The following is a 20,683-nucleotide window of genomic DNA, read 5'->3' as shown; positions in this document are numbered from 1 at the left end:
ATTCCACTTTTTACAATTGTGGTCAAGACCAACCAGCCAGTCTGAAAAGCACTGCTTTGTCTAAAGGAAGAAAACAGACTTACACGAGGAGGTACTTTCCATCCATTCTACTAGTCAGAATAGAACAGATACGGATCGCAACTAACTTACAGTTCTGCTTCTTACCAAGAGGACTATCACTGACTGAAAACACAGCACTGATTTTCAGTTCACTTTCCTGAGCTTTGGGCTTTGAAGCATGTATATATTCCTTAAAGAAAAAGAAGAGACAGAGAAACAGTATAGTGTTAGTACCTGAGTAAACCAGAAATTCAAACAAAAAAAATAATCGTCATATTTATCTCTTCTACCTTATAATCCTAGTCACCTTCACAAATACTTCAAAAGTCAAAATTTACGAGTTATTAGGCTGATTTAATCTTTACAAAAAGGATCCTGTAACTGGAGAATCTTTTATGATACTTATATTTACTTACCACATGTAATCTTGAAAGGGAGGGGACATACGTATACCTGTGTTGCTATATGGCAGAAACCAACAGAATATTGTAAGGCAATTATCCTCCAATTAAAAATTTTTTTTAATTTAATCTTGCTATACACAGATATTTCAATGCTGAGCACTACTTTTTTTTAGGCTGTGTTTATAAGGGAGCAATAAATGAAATTAAATCTGAGTGATTTCGAGTTTGGATCACATTAGTAATTTTATCCAACAGATTTGCAAGCTGTCATATCTGTTAATGGCAGAAAAGATATGTGTTTCAATGCAATCTGCTCATTATATACAAAATCATCACAGCTTAAATCAGATTTATCTTTAATATATTCTTCAAAATGCTTTAAAATAATATATAATCATGGAAAAAAATTTAAATACACGAATCTCCCTTGGAAAAGACTGCCCTTTATTCTGAGATATGAACTATCCTACATTTGGGGGGAGGGAACAGATGTTAAAATAGCCCTACATATTTCAAAATAAAAAGCTTTTTTAAAAATAGTCTTACTTTTTTTGAAACAATGGTGATAATAAGCAGTAACTGTTTTAATCTCCCTGTACTTAGCAAAATAACTGATGTATCAGTTTCCAAAGTTACTCGGGCATTTCTCTGGAATAGTAAATGCCAAAGATTAAAAACCACTGCATTAATTTACCACTTTCCATGGCACCAAACAAGCTACTGCCTATAACGTAAGACCTACTGAACCTTCTCTATGGATGAGAAAAGTGAGCTTTAGAGACGTTCATCAACTTGCACAAGGTCACAAAAATAGCAAGTGCACAAATGGGAATCAAACCTAGGTCTGTTTCAAAACCCATGCTCTCTCCCTCACAAATGTACAAATACAATATAACATAATTACAATAATGAATTCCAACCCTGGCCCCCAAGTGAAGTTTCCCTGGTATAGGCTCTCCCATCTCCTTTCACTCACAGCACTTGTCATAATTCATCACTTCATATTTATTTGGGTGATAATCTGCTTAATGTCTAACATCCCTCTTCCTCCCACACTAGACTGAAAGGACCGTGTCCACCACAGGCAGGGATCCTATCTGTTTTTCCACTTCTGTACATTCAACACCCAGCACAGTCAACATTACACAACGGAGAAGACTAAGGGCTCTGACAGACAGAAACAAGTGCAATCCTGGTTCTTTTTTTGCAGTGGGGTGGCCAGGCACGGACACAACTTGAAACTTTTTATCGTATAGGACGATGGCTACAGAACACAAAGATTCAGGAAAACCCACTGCTTGGGCCCAACAAAAGACACTATTTGCCTGCTCAGTTCACAGTTCTCTGGGCTGCAAGGGGACAGGCTTTTTCCTACGCGGCTCTAGCAGAAGGTCCATGACAGTAATCGATACAAGAAGAGCCACATCTGAGTCTAGCTGTAGGCGGCTGGGTGGCTAAGGCGGGCCAGCCTCATTTCAATTTCTTGAGGGTGACCCTGAAGACACAGATAGGGATGGCTGAGTTGTTGCAGACCTGGAGCGGCGGCTCTCCTGTACCCGGCCCTGGTTCCCACTCATGCACAAGCTCCCAGGCGGAGGTTCTGGCAGCCGTGTGCAAAGACCTGAAGCTGCCAGCCTGCAGCTGTAGGGCAATGTGAACGACACGGGTGACAGGCAGGCCCAAGTGGTGGGTGAAGATCTCAGTGCAGGCACTCTGAATCCCTGCCCTTCGGCCTAGCAGTTTCTGGCAGCAGGCCAGCTGGACCATAAGGCCAGTCTTCTTGTGGACATAAATGTCACTGGGCCTCCAGGGCAGGCGGTGGGGAAGCCGCTCCCACAGGGTATACTCCACTGGGTCAGGCTCAGCCTTGACAACCCCAATAGGCTCTCGATTTTCAGCCATGCTGTGTGTCTCTCTTCAGTCCACAGTGCCCTCCACATGCTCGTGGCCCACTCCCCTGCCAGGCCACTCAAGCAATTGGCTGGGATACAAGACGCTGTCCACAACCCCCAGCTCTAAGAAAGGGAGAGAAGGAAAGGGTGCGCTGCAGGAATGACAACGCTAGCAATCCCAGTATTTAGGAACAAGTTATTTAATCTTTTTCAGTTCCAATTTCCTTATCTAAAAAGACAGTATTACCTAACTCACTGGAGTGAATTTATGGGACATATGATTTAAAACAAATAAAGTACATAGCATGATGCCTTACAATTAGCCAAAAGTTAAATATGACTCATCAGCAAAATGCTAGCTCTTATTATTGTTTTCATAATTATAACACCGAATAAATATTTGTTGAATGAGTGAGTCCAAATTCATTCAATTCAAAGTGTGTGTGTGTGCTCAGTCACTCAGTCGTGTCCAACTCTTTGCAACCCCATAGGCTGTAGCCCACCAGGCTCCTCTGTCCACGGAATTTTCCAGGCAAGAATACTAGAGTCTTTTACCACTGAACCACCTGGCAATTCAAAGTGGACATTCTTAAACACTATACTTAAATAACAATATTCATTTACTGGCACTTGTGAAAAAGGAGAAGTTAAAAGTACATATATAGACTGCCTTCAACTTAACCAAAAAGAACACTTACGACTCAATAAAAGATCGTCTATCATCAACTCAATCTCTTAATATTTTTCTAATATGCCTGCTACATTTCCCTAGTCAGTTTCTCTTACTTCACAAAGTAACTGTTCCACACCTCCATCACTCATAAGTCCAAACCCCATATATTTCTGACTCAGTAATGCTTCTATTTCACCAAGAAAATAGAGGCAGCTAAGTAAGAATTCCCTCAGCATCCTGACTGCCTCCTCCACCATGCCTACACACGGGCTGGCAAACTGTCCTTGAACCTCACAGGAAAAGGCAACCTCCTCAGCCATGGCTGAAACCATGCCTGTTTTCGGAGTCCCTTTCCCTCCCCCTTCTTACAGCACTTCATACTTTCTTTGTATATCCTAAGCCTCTCTCCACCTTGTCAATGAAAGCGGCATGAACTGTAAAGAGGCAAAAAGGTAGTCTATATGGGTTCTTAGAACTGCAATTCAGGGATCACAGATTCTGGAGGAAGCCAGAATAGCGTCCCAGTGGAGGAGAATGCATAGGAGATTTTACGGGGCAAAGAAGGAAGTTCAAGCAGGCTTACACAAGCTGTTGACTAAGAATTTGGATTGGAGGATAAATCTGTTCTGTACATTTGATTGGGTTATCGAGCACACCTCATCTGTTTCTAGAGAAAGGTATGGTTTCCTTAGTCTGGAAATAGTCCAGTTCTTAGCACTGTTCTTTCCTTTCGGCAACTCAGCAACTATTCAGCAATTTTACGTTACAGAGTTCAGCAAGAGTTTGGCATGGGTACCAAATATCATGACCCTCAAGGAGTCTCAGTCATTCCTGCCTTTGTTCCTTTTACAACTTCCATGTTGGTTTCTTCCCTTCAGCTTATAAGGAACCTATTCCATAGGGAACTACTGACCTCTCTTCTCTCTCCCTTTTCAACCAAACTTAACAGAAAAAGTATTCCATTCTTTCTCTACTTCTTCACTTTGATTCCCTCCTGAACACAATGCAATCAAGCTGTTGCTTCAACTGAAAGATAACCAATTATCTCAAATTGCATAATTCAATAAACAATTTTAGGTTTTATCTTTCTTGGTCTCTCAAAAACATCTGACATCACCAATAATTCTATTGGTTGCCTTCTGATTATGTTATTTCAATTCATCATTACTATTTCTTAGTATCCTTCGTTAATCTTATACTCATCCCAAGTAAAAGGTGGGCTCCCCAGGTGGTTCAGTGGTAAAGAATCTGCCTGCCAATGCAGGAGACACAGGTTCAATCACTAGGTTGGGAAGATCCTCTGGAGAAGGAAATGGCAACCCACTCCAGTATTCTTGCTTGGGAAATCCCACGGACAGAGAAGTTTGGTGGGCTACAGTCCATGGGGTCACAAAAGAGTTGGACTCAACTTAGCAACTAAGCAACAACAAAGTCAATGGTCCCAAATTCAGTGGCATTGGAAACCCTTAAAATCTTGTTAAGACATAGATTTTTGGGTTTCAGCCTCAAAATTTCTTATTCAGCAGGTCTGGAGCATGAACCACCAAGAACATACATTTCTAATAGGTTCCCAGGTAATAACAAGGCTGCTGCTTGGGAGATTACTTGAAGCCATTTTGAAGCATTAAATTAATCCAGTTCCCAGCGCTCTATCCTGAGCTCTACTCTTTTTTCTATTTTTGTTCCCTGAACAATCTCATCCACTTTCATGTCTTCAACAATCACCTATATAGGGTGACCAAATAGAGCAAATAAAAATATAAAACAACCAGTTAATTTTAAATTTCAAATAAACAACAAATAATTTTTTAGTATAAGTCCCAAATACTGCATGCAACAGGCATGCTAAGTCACTTCAGTCGTGTCCGACTCTTTGCAACCCTATGGACTATGGCCCACCAGGCTCCTTTGTCCAGGGGGTCTTCCAGGCAAGAATACTGGAGTGGGCTGCCATGCCCTTCTCCAGGGGATCTTCCCAACCCAGGGACCAAACCTACATCTCTTACATCTACCTATATTGGCAAGCAGGTTCTTTACCACTAGCTCCACCAATACTTACATGAAAAAAATATTCATTGTTCATTTGATAGGCAAATGTAACTGAACATTGTTTTTAACTGGCAACACAATACCTACATACAGATAACTCTCTCATCTCTAAATACATGCAGGCGCCTCCGAGGGCAAAATTATCACTTGAATGCCCCCATGAGCCCCTTGAACACAACAGATCTCCAACTACACTTATTCTTTCCCCTTAAATCCTGTTCCTAGCCCCTCAGTAAATAGTATCATCACAAACTGAACTTACTGAAGCCAGAAACCTCTGAGTTTTCCTGGATCCTCCTTGACCCTCATACCTCATATACTATCTTTAAGTCGGATCAATTCTATCTAAATATCTAAAATTTATTCTCTTCTCCCACTTTACTGTTGAAATACCCAACCACTGAATATATCACATTCTCTCACCCCTCAATGATTTGGCACATGCTCTCTTCTCTGTCTGAAGGTTTTAATCAACTGCTGTAACTCAAGCACTACCCGCCCTGTGAAACCTTCCTCTTCTCCCTAGACAGACATAGGTATCCTTTTCCTATGTTCCCCATGCACCTTACACAATATTTAAAATTATGGTAATTATATCATATTCTGATTCTGTATCTGTACAGATTATCTGCACAGATTCTGTATTTGTACAGAGGGAGCACAAAGCAACAGAAAGAACACGTTTGAAGTCAGTCCAAGCTAAGTTCCTACTCTAACTCTGATGCTTCCTTTGAGTTTGGTAAGTTACCTAACCTGTCCTTCCTTCAGTTTCCTCCTTTTTAAAATGGGGTAAGGATACTTCCCTCCTATGTTTGTAGAGTTTAAATGAGAATGGGCAAGACACAATCAGCATACCTTTGGCAGGGCACAGTCACCACAAATAATACCTCTCCCATTTCCATACCTTTACTCCCCCTCATGCCATCAATTCACTTGAGAGCAGCGGCCCTATCTTTTCATCTCTGTAGCGCCTCTGAAAACAAAATAACTCACACAGCTTAGCATCCTGGTTAAGGGTTTGGGCTCTTGAACCAGACCACTTGGGTTCAAATGCTAGCTCATCGATGTACTAGGTTGTGTTACGTTTTATCTGTGTGTCTGTATCCTTGTGTGTAAAACGGGAATAATAACATACTTAACTCACAGGATTTGTGAGTGTCATGTATAAACTGCTTTCAACAGTGTTCAACAAGTGCTATAGGTCATATAAGCAGGAATAAAAGCTCACTGAATCACTGAGTGACAATTCATATAGCTTTAGTATCCAGAGCAGACCCCTGGTACATGAGGAAATAGCCAACTTTTTCAACTTCTTCTCTACTATTTTCCAGTATTCAAATATTTACAATATGCAAACATGAAAAGGAGCACACACTATTTGTTCAATTGGCTTTTCCATCATAGCCGACACTCAATCATGGAAAATCATAGCCCATTCACCTTCAAGCATTAATATAAACCAAAGAGAACTGAAGAAGCCCCCATCCACATAAATTTACATTGCAAGCTGTCAGTGGGATTTTCTTTACCACAATTTTTATATTCAGAAAGAATACTCAATTAATTCATAGTTCAATATTTCTTAAACTTTTCGACTACAGGCAAAGTACAATGAAAGAAATATTGGATCTGGAATCTTAAAAACTGGTTTTGTATGCCAGCTTTGCCATGAGACCTTGATGAAGTCACTTACTCCTTCATGCTGTTTCCTCGTCTGTGAAACACAGGCTCTTTTATTTTAATTATTGAGCACATGCAGTCATTGTGCAAGCAACTGAGGTCAAGTAAGACCAGACTCTGAAAACAAAATTCATAAAAATGAAAGCACTACACACAATTTAAAGAATAAAGAGAGAGAGAGAGTGGCTAATTCTAAGTGACAAGACAGTTAAACCGTATCTTAAAAGAGGAGAAACTTTCTGCCAAGCTACCTAGTTTAGGATACAAAGGCAGAAGAAATGGCATGTGCAAAGGCAAGGAAACAAAAATTAACAGAATATACCTTTTTGTGAAATGCAAATAGTTTGCAGGATCCTAGATTAGAAAAGGTGGGAAGGATGAGTGGTGATAGTGAAGAGGGAAACAAAGGTCTAAATGTGGATAGTTTGGATATAACATGAAAAAGTTTATGTTTTATCCCACATGAGGAGACAAGGTCTTTAAAGAGAACCATGTCATCAAACTTGTAAAGAGTACCTTAGGGCTCTTTCCCTGCCGCTGTGAGTCACATGGGAGGCAGAGGTTTAGGAGCATTCAAGCTTCGGCTCCACCACTGCCATGGCACCATGGCTGTAACCCACCGCACCTCGGTGGGGGAAGGCATTTCTGCTGGAGGTGTAATGGACATTAAAGCCGCTTTACAAGAGGTGCTCAAGACCACCCTTACCCAGGATGGCCCAGCACGGGGGGTTTCAAAGCTACCAAAGCCTTAGACACGTGCCAAACCCATCTTTTTGTGTTTGCATCTAACTCTGATGAGCTTATCTCAAGTTGGTGAAGGCCCTTGTAATGAATGACAAATCAACCTAATTAAGGACAATGATAACAAAAAAACAGAAGAAAGGGCAGGCCTCTGTAAAACTGACAAGAGAGGGGAAAAAACCCTGTAAAACAGATAGTTGCAGTTGTGTGGTGGTTATGGACTACAGCAGAGAGTCTCAAGCAAAGGATGTCATTGAGGGGTACTTCTAATAGAAGAAATGATTTAATTAAAAACTTGGCTCTTGTTACTCAAAAAAAAAAAAAGAGAGAGAGAGAGAAAGAGTACCATGGTATCACTATACAAGATTTTCATGAATGTGACTGAAGAGATGATGTTTAACAGGAAACTCAATGTTATAAAAGTCCAGATGAGAAATAATGAAGAGAGGAAAAGGAAGAGTGAAAAACTCTTAAAAGGTTAGAATCCACAAAACGTGGCAAACAAATGGTTACTTCTGGCAAAGGAAGAAGAATTACTATCTGGAGGGAAAATAAGTGTCATAGATACCACCATCCCCCACCCCACATCCTGCAGACACTCCCTCCGAACCCTTCACAGCACAGCCCTTTAGGAAGGCGTGGAGTTGATGAACAGACAAACTATTTGACATCCTGTCCTGGAATGATACTGCCTTTGAGATAATATGAGAAATAAAATCATTATTATTTATATTTTCAGTATTATTGGTTTGCTTCTGCAATAAAGCCAGTAACTGGAGTATATGGCAAAGGAATTGTCCAAGACAAAAAAAATCACTTTTTGCCAAAACAACTAGCTGGTCTCTCTACATTGACGTCCACAGATTTCTAATCTGGGTCCCTAAAGGGTAGCCATATGATCTTTCCAAACATGTTTATCTTATTCTACCAAGTAATACCCTACAATGGCTTCACAAGGTTCTCATGATAAGACCAACATAAGACCAAAATTTGTAACAAAGTCCTGCATAATCTGGCCTCAAATTACTTACAGTGCCTCATCCTAGAAGCAGGATAGCACAGGCTCTCAAGTCTGATACCTGGATTTGAATTCAGTTTTTGCCATTTAGGAGCTATGATCTGTGGTAAACTCCTTGATCTCTATGTACTTTGGTTTCCTCATCTCAAAAATGGGGCTAATGATAAGGTTGTAAGAGTGGTGCTCATCACTGTCTAAGCACATGTAAGTTTTAACAAGTTACTATTTATAATGTCATGTTATTATGATATACTCTACATATTGATATATCAATACCACTATTAGTATTGTCATTATGATCACCATTATCATCGTCATCACCATTTTCAGTTTTTATGTCCCAGGCCCACTGGTCTTGCAGTTCTTCAAAAGAACCATGCATCTTCCCAGATGAGAGCTTTCCTATATACAGATCACTCTGTCTGGAACACTATCCTCCATGCCTTTGCCTAGTCAATTCATTCTGCAAAATTCAGCTTACAAATCCTCCTCCAGCCTGCACCTGCCAATCAGAACTAAGCCAGATCTCCCATTTTAGGCCTTTTTTCCACAGCATTTGACATAGTTTGTAATTATATATATTTACTGAACTGAACTGAACTGAATACATCTGATATACATCTGATATAAACGTGATCAATTACTTGTGTAATGTCCATTTCCTCTACTAACTGGCAAGCTCTATGAGGGAAGAGATTAAACTGACCTTGCTCACTGCTGGATTTCCAAAGCCTAGCATAGAGTAGACCACAAATACTTACAGAATAAAAGAAAACTACTATCAGATACATAAGAATTCTTTGTAAAGGTACCAAATAATGGGAAAAGGGTAATACACATTACTTTCCTCCCACAAAAAGAAAGAGTTATCAAGATCTTTTTTCATTCAAGGAACATAAGAGGTAATTTACCCATCTAATGTGGGGAAAAAATCAATTTGGGTTACAAGTCAGAAACTTAACTAAAAATTTGAATTCAACAGATACAAGAAAAGAAATTTAAAAAAAAATTTTTTTAATTAAAGCTGAAATGCTTACTTGAGCATTGTCAGGTTCTTCTTTAATTTTGTCCAGAAGGGCTTGCTGTGGTGCCAGTGCTTTGCCACATTCACCATCCAAAGGTTCTTTCATCCTAATTTTTTACGTAAAGGGATTTCTCAGTCTAAATAGATTTCTTCTTGGTGGTAGATAGCTGGATTCCTAAAACACAACATAAAGGATTGGTACTCAAGCTTATTCTTGTTTTTTTCCTCCTTCATGTGTATCTGTATCAAAAGCTCTGTGTTGAGCGCAAGATTTTAGGGCTAAGCATTTGAAAAAACAACTCTTCTGAGGCCATGACTATACTCCTTCCTGCCTTCTCCTTCAGTAGCTGCCTTCACATTTTAAAAAAAAGTGTCTTAGAACAATAGTTCCCACTTCCCTGATATCTTAAAGACAAACACTCTTGATTTTTTGTACGTTGAAAGTTACCGTGGGATTGAGACTAGAAGACCAAGACGGGAGAGGAAGTTACCAAGCTCTTGGAAGAAAGGACCTAGAAATACAGTTTCTGAGACCATGAGAATTAGTACTTGAAGCATACCTCCAGCTTATATGTCTCAAAGTGGGGCACACCAAGCTCCCCACCCCCACCTCTAACTCAGCCTTCACTGGAGGTCTCCATAGGGACCCCATCTCTGGCCTTAAGACAAGCTCTAAGCTCAAGATGCCACCAAATGAACTGGTATACCCTTAAAGTGGTCCACCTGCACCTTTCAGGGTCTCATGGGGTCCATGCCCAGGAAGGAGCCCCTCTGAGCTCCATTGCCCAATCGTCTTCTCGTAAACAAGATTAGTCATTCAGCAGATTTCCCTTCTCCTAGGAGTCAACATACTAAATTGGACGTAGTACACCTAAAGCAAACGAAAACTCTGCAAAGTTGTCTTGACCCAGTCAAGCCAGGCATGGAAATGGTCAACGCCAGGCTTAAAAGCCAGTGCGAGAGATGAGAACTTATGTGCCCACTTGCCACAGTTCTAACAGTCTATGAGCGCTCATGTCTTATTCGCTCCCCAAATCTCGTCCCCCACCATTAACTCCCACGCCTGTCAGTGGGTACAAACACGGCAACGCTGTATCTGATGGAGGGAACGCGACCCGCATATGCCTGTCAGCCCATCTCTGCGGCGAAACCCCAACGTTTCAGCCACCCAGCCAGACTGCGCTTCTTCCGCCCTGCGCCCGCCTCGTCACGTGGCGCGGCCGCAGCCCCGCCCCATACGGCCCCTCCTGCTGGGGTCGACCGCGCTCACCGTCTGCTGCCCTCGTCGCTCCTGAGAAGCCCTCGTCGCTCCGGGAAGCGGGGACAGAACCTGGGGGCCCCACGCCGGGACAATGATTACTTTCTCTTACTGGAATTCTTCTACACGATGCATCGCAACGCAACAACCATACAACTGCGCGTGCGCAGCCTCGGTTACCGCCCCGCCCCCTTCGCCCTTTCCCATCATGCTCCAGATCTGAGCTGAGCTGATTTCCCAGCATTCTCTCTCCTCATATATGGTTGACTTCTTAAAGAGACAGAGATCCAATAGTGAGAAGCTAGAGGAAGGGATTTGGGGGAAGAATCTAAGGGGCCTAAGATGGTACTGTAAGTGCTCTGCACCATTCTTATTTCCGGAAAGGTGACCTCCTAAGAGAAGTTGAATAAGTAATAACTAATATTTATTAAGCCAAGTGTTTGGTAAACACTTGGTATGACTCTTTCCACTTATTCCTGACTACAACTCCAATGGTACAAATGTTTCTCTGGGAGCTGTAAATGAAGAGATTAATGAATTTGTTCAAAGTCAAGATTTGGTACATTTGCATTCAACATTGTTTTGGAGATGCAGCTATGATTTGTGAGGCTGTCATTTATTCATTTTGACTGCTGTATAATATTCCATTTTATGAATGTGATACAATTTATCTGCTAGTGATGGACATTTGAGTTATTTCCAATTTCTGGCTATTAGAAATAATACTGCTGTGAACATTCTTTCCTCTTGTGACACATATGCTAGGTTTATACATAGCAGTGAAATTGCTTGTTTTGTTTATATGAAAGTTAAGCAAATAGTTTCAAATTTATTATTTAAGATATTTAATTTATTTATTTGGTTGCCCTAGGTCTTGGTGGGCTACAGTATGTGGGGTCACAAAGAGTTGGACACATATATTAGTTGTACCACATGGGATCTTCCTTAAGATGTGCAAGATCTTCTAAATGGGACATGAAGCATCTTAAGCTGTGACATTCAAGATCTACTTTCCATTGACCCTGGACACCCTGCATTGGGAGGTCCTCAAACAACTTTAGAAAATGGTGGTTTCGATTTGTACTCCCACCAGCCATTTATAAGAATTTCAGTTGCCCCACATCCCTGCAGATAATTACTACTGTTACTGTTGATGTTCAGTCACCAAGTCATCTCTGACTCTTTGCAACCCCACGGACTGCAACATGCTAGACTTCCCTGTCCCTGCTTTACACCTTTTAAATTTTAAACATTCTGGTGGGGTATAGTCGTATCTTACTGTAATTTTAATTTGGATTTCCTAGGTTTCTAATGAGACTGAACCCATTTTCCTGTTTTTTGATATCTGGATAGCCTCTTTTATGAATTGCCTGTTCAAGTGTCTTACTCATTTTTGTATTGGATTGTCTGCTATCTTCTTATGGATATGAGTTCCTTGTTGAATACATGTGTTGCAACTATCTTCTCCCACTCCGTTGCCAGCCTTTGCACTTTATTATTGGTGTCCTTTGATGAACATGGGCTTCCCTTGTGCCTCAGCTGGTAAAGAATCCACCTGCAATGTGGGAGACTTGGGTTTGATCCCTGGGTTGGGAAGATCCCCTGGAGAAGGGAAAGGCTACCCACTCCAGTATTCTAGCCTGAAGAATTACATGGACTGTATAGTCCATGGGGTCACAAAGAGTCAGACACAACTGAGCGACTTTCACTTCACTTTGATATATATAGATATATATATATATATATATAGATATATATATATATATATAAGACATTTAAGTGTTTCTTGTATCCTGTCAAAAAAATTTTTTCCTACCAAAGGTTCTGATTAATTTATAGAATTATCATTAATTTGCCTTCCTCATTAGATGTACAGCCCATCTCCAGCTGAGTTTTGTGTATGAGTGTAAGATAAGTCAGGTTTCATTTTTTTGATGTGAATATTAAACTGATTAAGTACTATTTTTTAAAGGTCTGTCCTTTCCCCCACTGTTCTTTATCATCACCTTTACATATATAAGTTGTCTATAAATGTGTTAGCTTATTTGAAGACTATGTAATCTATTCTTTTTGTCTTTTTTGTAGAAATACAACTCTGTCTTAATTTCTATAATGACTATATAACAAATCTTGATCTATGTGCTCCGTTATGTCCAACTCTTTGCAGCCCCATGGACTATAGCTCACCAGGCTCCTCTGTCCGTGGAATTTTCTAGGCAAGAATACTGGACTAGGTGGCTATTTCCTACTCCAGGCCATCGTCCCAACCCAGGGATCGAACCCGACTCTCTTGCATCTCCTGCATTGGCAGGCGGATTCTTTACCACTTGAGCCACCTGGGAAGATCCACTGAATGTTGATATCTAGCAGAAAAAGTCCTTCATCCCATTATGTTTTCAAGACTGTCTTGACTCTTCTTGATCCTTTGCATATCTATATGCATTTTAAAACCAGTTAGGATTTTGTTTAGGATTACACTAAAGCTATAGGCCTGTTTTGGAGAATTGGCATTTGTTATTCACTGTGTTGGATGTGTCCCCAAAAAAGATATGTTGAAGTCCTAACCCTCAGATATGAGCTTATTTGGAAATAGGGTTATTGCAGATATAATTATTTAAGAAGGGGTCATATTGGAGTAGAGTTGGCCCTTAATCCAATATAACTGTTGTCCTTATATGAAAAGGAGATGTAGAGACAGACACGTGGGGGAAGAACACCAGGTGACAACTGCAGCAGAAATTAAAGTGCTGTAGCTTCAAGCTGAGGAGAATCAAGGATTGGTGATAAACACAGGAAGCTGTTAGAGGCGAGGAAAGATTCTCCCATACAGATTTCAGAGAGAGAATGGCTCCACTGATAACTTGATTTTAGATATTAAGCTTCCAGAACTGTGAGACAATAAATTTCTATTGTAGCACTTTATAACAGGAGGACCAGGAGACTAAGATAGCACTATATAGGGTTGACTCTTCCAGTCCATGAAAATGGTATATCTCTCCATTTATTTAAATGTGTATAATTTCAATTAATAATGTTTTATACTTTTTAAGTGTAGCGAACTCATATCTTTTTAAGATTTTTTTCAGGACTTCCCTGGTGGTCCCGTGGTTAAGACTTCACCTTCCAATGCAAGGGGTTCAATCCCTGGTTGGGGAGCTAGGATCCCACATGCGTCATGGCCAAAAAAACAAAGCATAAAACAAAAGCAATATTGTAACAAATTCAATAAAGACTTTAAAAATGGTCCACATTAAAAAGTACTATATTTCTAAAAAAAAAAAGATTTTTTCTAGGTCTTTGATATTCTATTTTAAATGGTAAAGTTTCATTTTCTAATAGTTTATTTCCAGTATATATATGTGTATATATATATATATATATGTATGTATATTTATAAAGAGAGGGAGAGAGATCTCTACAATTGACTTTTGTATGTTGGTCTTGAAGCCAGCACCATTGCTAAATTTATTTATTTATTCTAATAGTTTATCTATATATTTAAACTTTTTTAATTCCAACTATGTAGAGAATAGTGAAAAGTTATCTCTTCCTTTTCAAGCATATGATATTTATTTATTTAATTTATTGCCTTATTGCTCTGGCTAAAACCTCTAGTAATGTGTTAAATAGAATAGTGACATTGGGCATGTGTATCTTCTTCCTGCTGTGTTGCTTTCAACATAAAATCATTAGGTACTATATTTGCTTTAAGTTTTTGCAGTCACTTGTGGGAGATTAAATATGCTAAATTCTTTGCAACTCTTCCCATCAGGAAAAGGAACTGTCTCCCTATCCCTTGATTCTGAGTTGGGCCTTGTGAATTATACTGAATTGATAGAATATTACAGAACTGATATTATGTGAATTTCCAAGTGTATAGCTTATAGTCCTTTCAGCTTCTGTTTTACTTTCTCGGAACGTTCCCACAATATATCAAAGTTAGATAAGTTAAACTACTGAATGATTAAAAAAAAATCATGCAGAGTGGCCCGAGAGTCAGCACCAATGCCCCATACTTGTGTGTGGAACTATTTTAGATCCTCCACCTTGCTAGATGACTGCTCAGCCTCATAGGTGAGCCCAGACAGAAGAACTGCCCAACTAAGCCAAAAATGGTAGAATCACAAATCAGTAAATGATCCTTTTTTTTTAAGTGGGAGATTATTTTATTTTTTTAATTAATTTTAATTAGAGGCTAATTACTTTACAATATTTCTTTGGTTTTGCCATACATCAACATGAATCCACCATGGGTGTACACGTGTTCCCAGTCCTGAACCCCTCTCCCACCTCCCTCCCCATACCATCCCTCTGGGTCATCCCAGTGCACCAGCCCCAAGCTTCCTGTATCCTGCATCGAACCTGGACTGGCGATTCATTTCACATAAGATATTATACATGTTTCAATGCCATTCTCCCAAATCACCCCCCTCCCTCTCCCACAGAGTCCAAAAGACTGTTCTATATATCTGTGTCTCTTTTGCTATTTCCCATACAGGGTTATCTTACTATCTTTCTAAATTCCATATATATGTGTTAGTATACTGTATTGGTGTTTTTCTTTCTGGCTCACTTCACTCTGTATAATAGGCTCCAGTTTCATCCACCTCATTAGAACTGATTCAAATGTATTCTTTTTAATGGCTGAGTAATATTCCATTGTGTATATGTACCACAGCTTTCTTATCCATTCATCTGCTGATGGACATCTAGGTTGCTTCCATGTTCTGGCTATTATAAACAGTGCTGCAGTGAACACTGGGGTACACGTGTCTCTTTCAATTCTGGTTTCCTCGGTGTATATGCCCAGCAGTGGGATTGCTGGGTCGTATGGCAGTTCTATTTCCAGTTTTTTAAGGAATCTCCACACTGTTCTCCATAGTGGCTGTACTACTTTGCATTCCCACCAACACTGTAAGAGGGTTCCCTTTTCTCCACATCCTCTCCAGCATTTATTGCTTGTAGACTTTTGGATAGCAGCCATTCTGACTGGCATGAAATGGTACCTCATTGTGGTTTTGATTTGCATTTCTCTGATAATGAGTGATGTTGAGCATCTTTTCATGTGTTTGTTAGCTATCTGTATGTCTTCTTTGGAGAAATGTCTATTTAGTTCTTTGGCCCATTTTTTGATTGGTTCGTTTATTTTTCTGGAATTGAGCTGCAGGAGTTGCTTGTATATTTTTGAGATTAGTTGTTTGTCAGTTGCTTCATTTGCTATTATTTTCTCCCATTCTGAAGGCTGTCTTTTCACCTTGCTTATAGTTTCTTTTGTTGTGCAGAAGCTTTTAATTTTAATTAGATCCCATTTGTTTATTTTTGCTTTTATTTCCAATATTCTGGGAGGTGGGTCATAGAGGATCCTGCTGTGATTTATGTCGGAGAGTGTTCTGCCTATGTTCTCCTCTAAGAGTTTTATAGTTTCTGGTCTTATGTTTAGATCTTTAATCCAAGTAAATAATTCTTGTTTTAAATAAATAAGTTTTGGGGAGCTCTGTTATCTAGCAATAGACAGCTGTTTGAAAATTAATATCTAAAAATGGAGTACTGCCAAAACTAAAACCTAGAGGCTAGAAAAAGATTAACCCATATCATGTAGTGGCAAAATTTTTGGCAACACTGCGACTTGTACTAACACAGAAGATAGAAAATGTGCTTAATGAATTTATGGATCTATCAGATTAGGAGATTTCCAGAAAGAATATTAAAGGTGCCTAATGATTTATTTCAACCATCTTTGATAAGGTATTGTAAAAGAGAAATAAGCTAAAGAAAGAGCAATTTTGTTTTCAAGCAGAAATTGCACAATATATAAAGGATCCAGGACAGTCTCTCCAGCTAGTAAAATATCATCAAAATAAGAAATTGTGGGGCTTCCCTGGTGGTTCAGTGGTACCGAATCCACCTGCCAGTGCAGGGGACATGGGTTCGATCCCTGATCTGGGAAGATCCCACGTGACCTGGAGCAACTAAGCCCATGTGCCACGACCATTGAGCTTGTGCTCTAGAGCCCAGGAGCCACAACCACTGAAGTCCACATGTCTTAGAGCCCACGCTCCACTGCACTGAGAAGCCCACTCACTGCAACTCGAGAGTAGCCCCTGCTCTCTATAACTAGAGAAAAGCCTGCATAGCAATGAAGACCCAGCACAGCCAAAAAGAAATAATAAATAAATAATTTTTTTTAAAAAGAAACAGCCTCAGAAGAAAGATTGCATAAGGACATCACAGGTAGAATGTGGCCTCAAGGTCAAAATCAGTTCAAGAATGCAGCTGTAAGAACTCATAAAGGGTTAAATGTTATCTCATCGACCCTTTCACTCATTTGACAAAAGAGCTTCTAAGAAGTGTAAGGATGTTGTCTCACAGCAATCTGACACACCCAAAGTGTGGTCAAAGCGACTGTCACAGGCCAGCTTTATGAATATTCTGCCTCAGAAGGAAGTATGGGCGTGGGGTGGGGATGAGAGGCTCAGTGAACTGAAGCCTGGGGCCGCATGGACACCCTGGCTCTGGGCCGATGGCAACAGCAGAGGCCAGAGGAGCTGCAGGTTCCAGGTTATACAGTCATGCCTTCAGTCCAGGGATGGGCAAGCCTGAGCTCCAAGAGAGGGCAGGTTCCTAAGGATGGTGGAAGAAACTGGGCCCAGCCTGGCCAGAGATGCATGGTGGGGGAGTCTGTAGGTGTGTTCACCTTTTTGCTGTGACGTAAAAGATAGACCTGTCCTGAAATATTAGATCCATAAAACAAAGTTCATAAAAGCGGCAGTTACGTTTCTAAGGAATGAGGGATGTAAATAAAAAGGTGCAAATTGATTTAAACTTTTCTTAGCATTCTACCCTGCTGAAAATTGTTTCCAGTTTCATATTGGAAATAGAAGTTGGATATACATTTTAATTCTTTCCAAAAATAAGGTTCAGGAAGGGAACAGGCCCTGGATGTGGTTAAAATAGAGATTATTTGAGAACATCTTAGAGAAAAGTCCTAACCTCACTCACTGATCCAGATAAGAATCAACGTTTTTTTCTTTTCCCTCTTCAAGCTTTTCTTTCATGTTTGTATAAACCATGGATTTCAGAAGGAGAAACACAGTATTCACACCCTTAATTCAAAGTAAAGGGAGGTTTTAACGTTGCCAGAGTCAGAATCTCAGTCTCCTGTGTTGGGCAGAAAATTGTAAAATGTGCCTTAGCATCATGATACCATCATTACTAATTTGAACTTGTTCTAAAAAAAACAAGTTAATAGGTTTGAAACCTCTGTAATTCTTGTTTTTTTTTTTTTTTATATTAAATTTGAACCATTCATATTGCAATAAAATAGAATTGTGTTTAATATCCACATAGAAGCCAGGAGTGTCTCTGTCTGTATATGTGTATCTGTGTCAGTATTTTCCGAATCACCCCCTAAAGATCTTTAGAGAAACCCAGCGCTGCTTTTGATAAGCAAAGTCATTAAATTACAGAATCTTCACTTGACACATTGCAGGTGACTGTTTTATAGTAAGAAGGGCTCATTTTGTTTTAAATCAAGTCCTAGAACTGTGTTACCGCACATGGGAACCTCTCATTACCTGAAGTCATTAGACAAATATGAAGACAAAGACTGGTGGCAGATCCATCCATGAAGATGTGCATTTCTACTTTTGACCTCTATCTTCAGAAAAATTTCTGCACGTTATGTTACATTTTGTGGTGAACAATGGTGAAATCAAAGATCCAGCAACTTGAACATACTATATTTTGATTGATTCATGTAATTGCCAAACATGCCCTGGATTTCTAATAAATAATATGACCCCCCCCCAAAAAAAAGAAGTATGGAAATGCTTTGGGGGGTGCATGGAATGAATCCAGCAAAACCTCATAAAACACCCATAGAGACTTCCCTGGTGGTCCAGTGGCTAAGACTCCATGTCCCAATGAGCCTGGGGTCAATCTCTGGTCAGGGAACTAGATCCCACATACTACAGTTAAAAGATTCGATGTGCACAGTGGAGATGGAAGATCCCTCGTGCCTTAGCTCCCTGTGCTAAGACCTAGCACAGTCAAACAAATAAACAAATATTAGACTATAAGGGGTAATGACAATTTGAAATGAAAAAGATCTCTGGGCTCCAACTTTCAATGGACAGAGAAGTTGAAAAGTCTACTAACCTGCCAAAATGGACCATTTCTTATGGAAAATGAAATTTTCTCAGGAGGTAAAGCCACAAACCCAGAGAGGAGGAGCAAACACATCTGAAAAATGGATTATGAAGCTATTCCCAGAAAACAGAATAATCAAAGAACATTTCCTTCCCCTAGAGTAGGAGAATCTAACAACAGGTGCCCAGGTTGTGAATTATTATGAATCAATGACTGTTATGTGCTTTCTGTTCTTTCTTTTGCACAGGAGTGTTGCTGGAGTCATTATGTCTCTGTAGCATCTGATGTATTGAGTGTGTAGGGCAAGAAATAGGGGAAACAGACAGCTGGTCATTTTAGTTCATAGGTCTCTGGGCTGAAAATGTTGCATATGAGCAGCTGCACTGAACGAACCACACCAGAGGAGTTTCATCTTCATAGGCTTGATTTATGCAGAAGGTTGTTGGAGGGTGGAGGGAATGAAAAGTACCCCTCGAAGTGAGAAGATATCTTGAGTTATTTTCCTCAAAGTTAAGATGATAAATTTTTTATTTTAAACATTTTTTATATTTTATTTATTTTTGGCTGTGCTGGATCTTCATTGCTGCACAGACTTTTCTCTAGTTGCGGCCAGCAGGGGCTACTCTCTAGCTGTAGTGTGCAGGCTTCCCCTTTCAGTGGCTTCTCTTGTTGCAGGGCATGGCTTGCGGGTTTCAGTAGTTGCAGGGCTCAGTAGCTGGGGCTCCCAGGCTCTGGAGCACAGGCTCCGTCGTTGTGGCACACAGGCTTGGCTGCTCCACGGCGTGTGGGATCTTTCTAGATCAGGAATGGAGCCCATGACAAATGGGAGTCTTTTCCTCTGAGCCACCAGGGAACCCCAATGATAAGTTTGTTGACTCTGTGTGTTAAAGACTAAATTTCTATAACAAAGAAACTCTAAAATGTAATTGGTCAAGTAAAACTGAAGTTTCTCCTTCTCTCATGGCACAGTTCAGTGCATGTGTTCTGGGTCATTAGCAGTAGTGATTCCACACAATCATTTACAGAAAGAGCGTCCTCCCAAATTGTTTCTCCATTATTGAATCTGGGTATAGGCACATCTTCCTAAGAGTGTGGAGTAGGCACATATGGGTCTTAAGTTGCTGGGCTCAGAAATGGCACATAACATCTGAGTACATTCTGTTAGAGACAGCTTTGTCCACATGGCCGTGTAAAGCTGCACTGAGGGTGGAGGGAGGGACTAGTGTCACGTTCCACACTACAGTTATAATCCCAAAAAAAGAGGACTGAATTTTACTAGAAGGCTTGCTATCTCCACCATACCTTGTACAGTATTTCCGAAATGTCATCAGTTGGCCTTGATGAATCATGCCTTGACTGTGTCTAACACTCTTGGATTTTAGTTTCTGTCTTAGTAATGCAGATGAGAAGTTCAGTGCTAGTCTAATCTTTTTCTTTTGTAAGTTTTTGTTTCTTGTTTTTTTCATGCCTGGAATTATTTTATTTAGAATTTTTCCCACTTACACCTCCTGCACTATGCTTATGAACTGGAGAGTTGCCTATCAGTTACAACTTTATTTTTTTTTCTTTTTTTTTTTTATGTTTTAAATTTTATTTTATTTTTAAATTTTACAATATTGTATTGGTTTTTCCAAATATTGAAATGAATCCGCCACAGGTATACATGTGTTCCCCATCCTGAACCCTCCTCCCTCCTCCCTCCCCATACCATCCCTCTGGGTTGTCCCAGTGCACCA

At 40.0% G+C, this 20,683-nt stretch overlaps 2 protein-coding genes and 1 pseudogene across 7 annotated transcripts in view; 1 reads left to right on the top strand and 2 right to left on the bottom strand.

Annotated features, from left to right (window-relative positions):
- The window catches only part of ZMYM6 (zinc finger MYM-type containing 6), a 45,837-nt gene extending 34,864 nt beyond the window's left edge, over window positions 1–10,973 (bottom strand). Inside the window, exons 1-3 of one of the 6 annotated variants that reach the window (XM_005204865.4) lie at window positions 10,812–10,973; window positions 9,555–9,716; window positions 166–250 (exon numbers count right to left, since the gene is read on the bottom strand). In XM_005204865.4, coding sequence (XP_005204922.1) covers window positions 166–250; window positions 9,555–9,647 — 178 coding nt within the window. In that variant the 5' untranslated portion in view covers window positions 9,648–9,716; window positions 10,812–10,973. The other 5 variants (XM_005204866.5, XM_059884898.1, NM_001206292.1 and 2 more) reach the window with 5 other exon arrangements.
- Window positions 257–5,560, bottom strand: LOC101904946 (ribonuclease P protein subunit p20-like). Its single transcript, XM_010803823.4, has one exon. It carries the CDS (start codon window positions 2,364–2,366, stop codon window positions 1,935–1,937), a length of 432 nt encoding a protein of 143 aa, XP_010802125.2. The 5' UTR covers window positions 2,367–5,560; the 3' UTR covers window positions 257–1,934.
- On the top strand, window positions 6,603–7,930 carry LOC132344947 (small ribosomal subunit protein eS12-like; annotated as a pseudogene).
- Window positions 10,974–20,683: the final 9,710 nt, after the last annotated feature.

The sequence above is a fragment of the Bos taurus genome, chromosome 3, assembly GCF_002263795.3.
Source record: "Bos taurus isolate L1 Dominette 01449 registration number 42190680 breed Hereford chromosome 3, ARS-UCD2.0, whole genome shotgun sequence".
NCBI classification, from domain to species: domain Eukaryota; kingdom Metazoa; phylum Chordata; class Mammalia; order Artiodactyla; family Bovidae; genus Bos; species Bos taurus.
This window is presented reverse-complemented; position numbering and strand designations above follow the sequence as displayed.

Bases quoted from the DNA above. Each gene is read 5' to 3' on its own strand.
- LOC101904946 (XM_010803823.4), bottom strand. From the start codon at position 2,366: ATGGCTGAAAATCGAGAGCCTATTGGGGTTGTCAAGGCTGAGCCTGAC.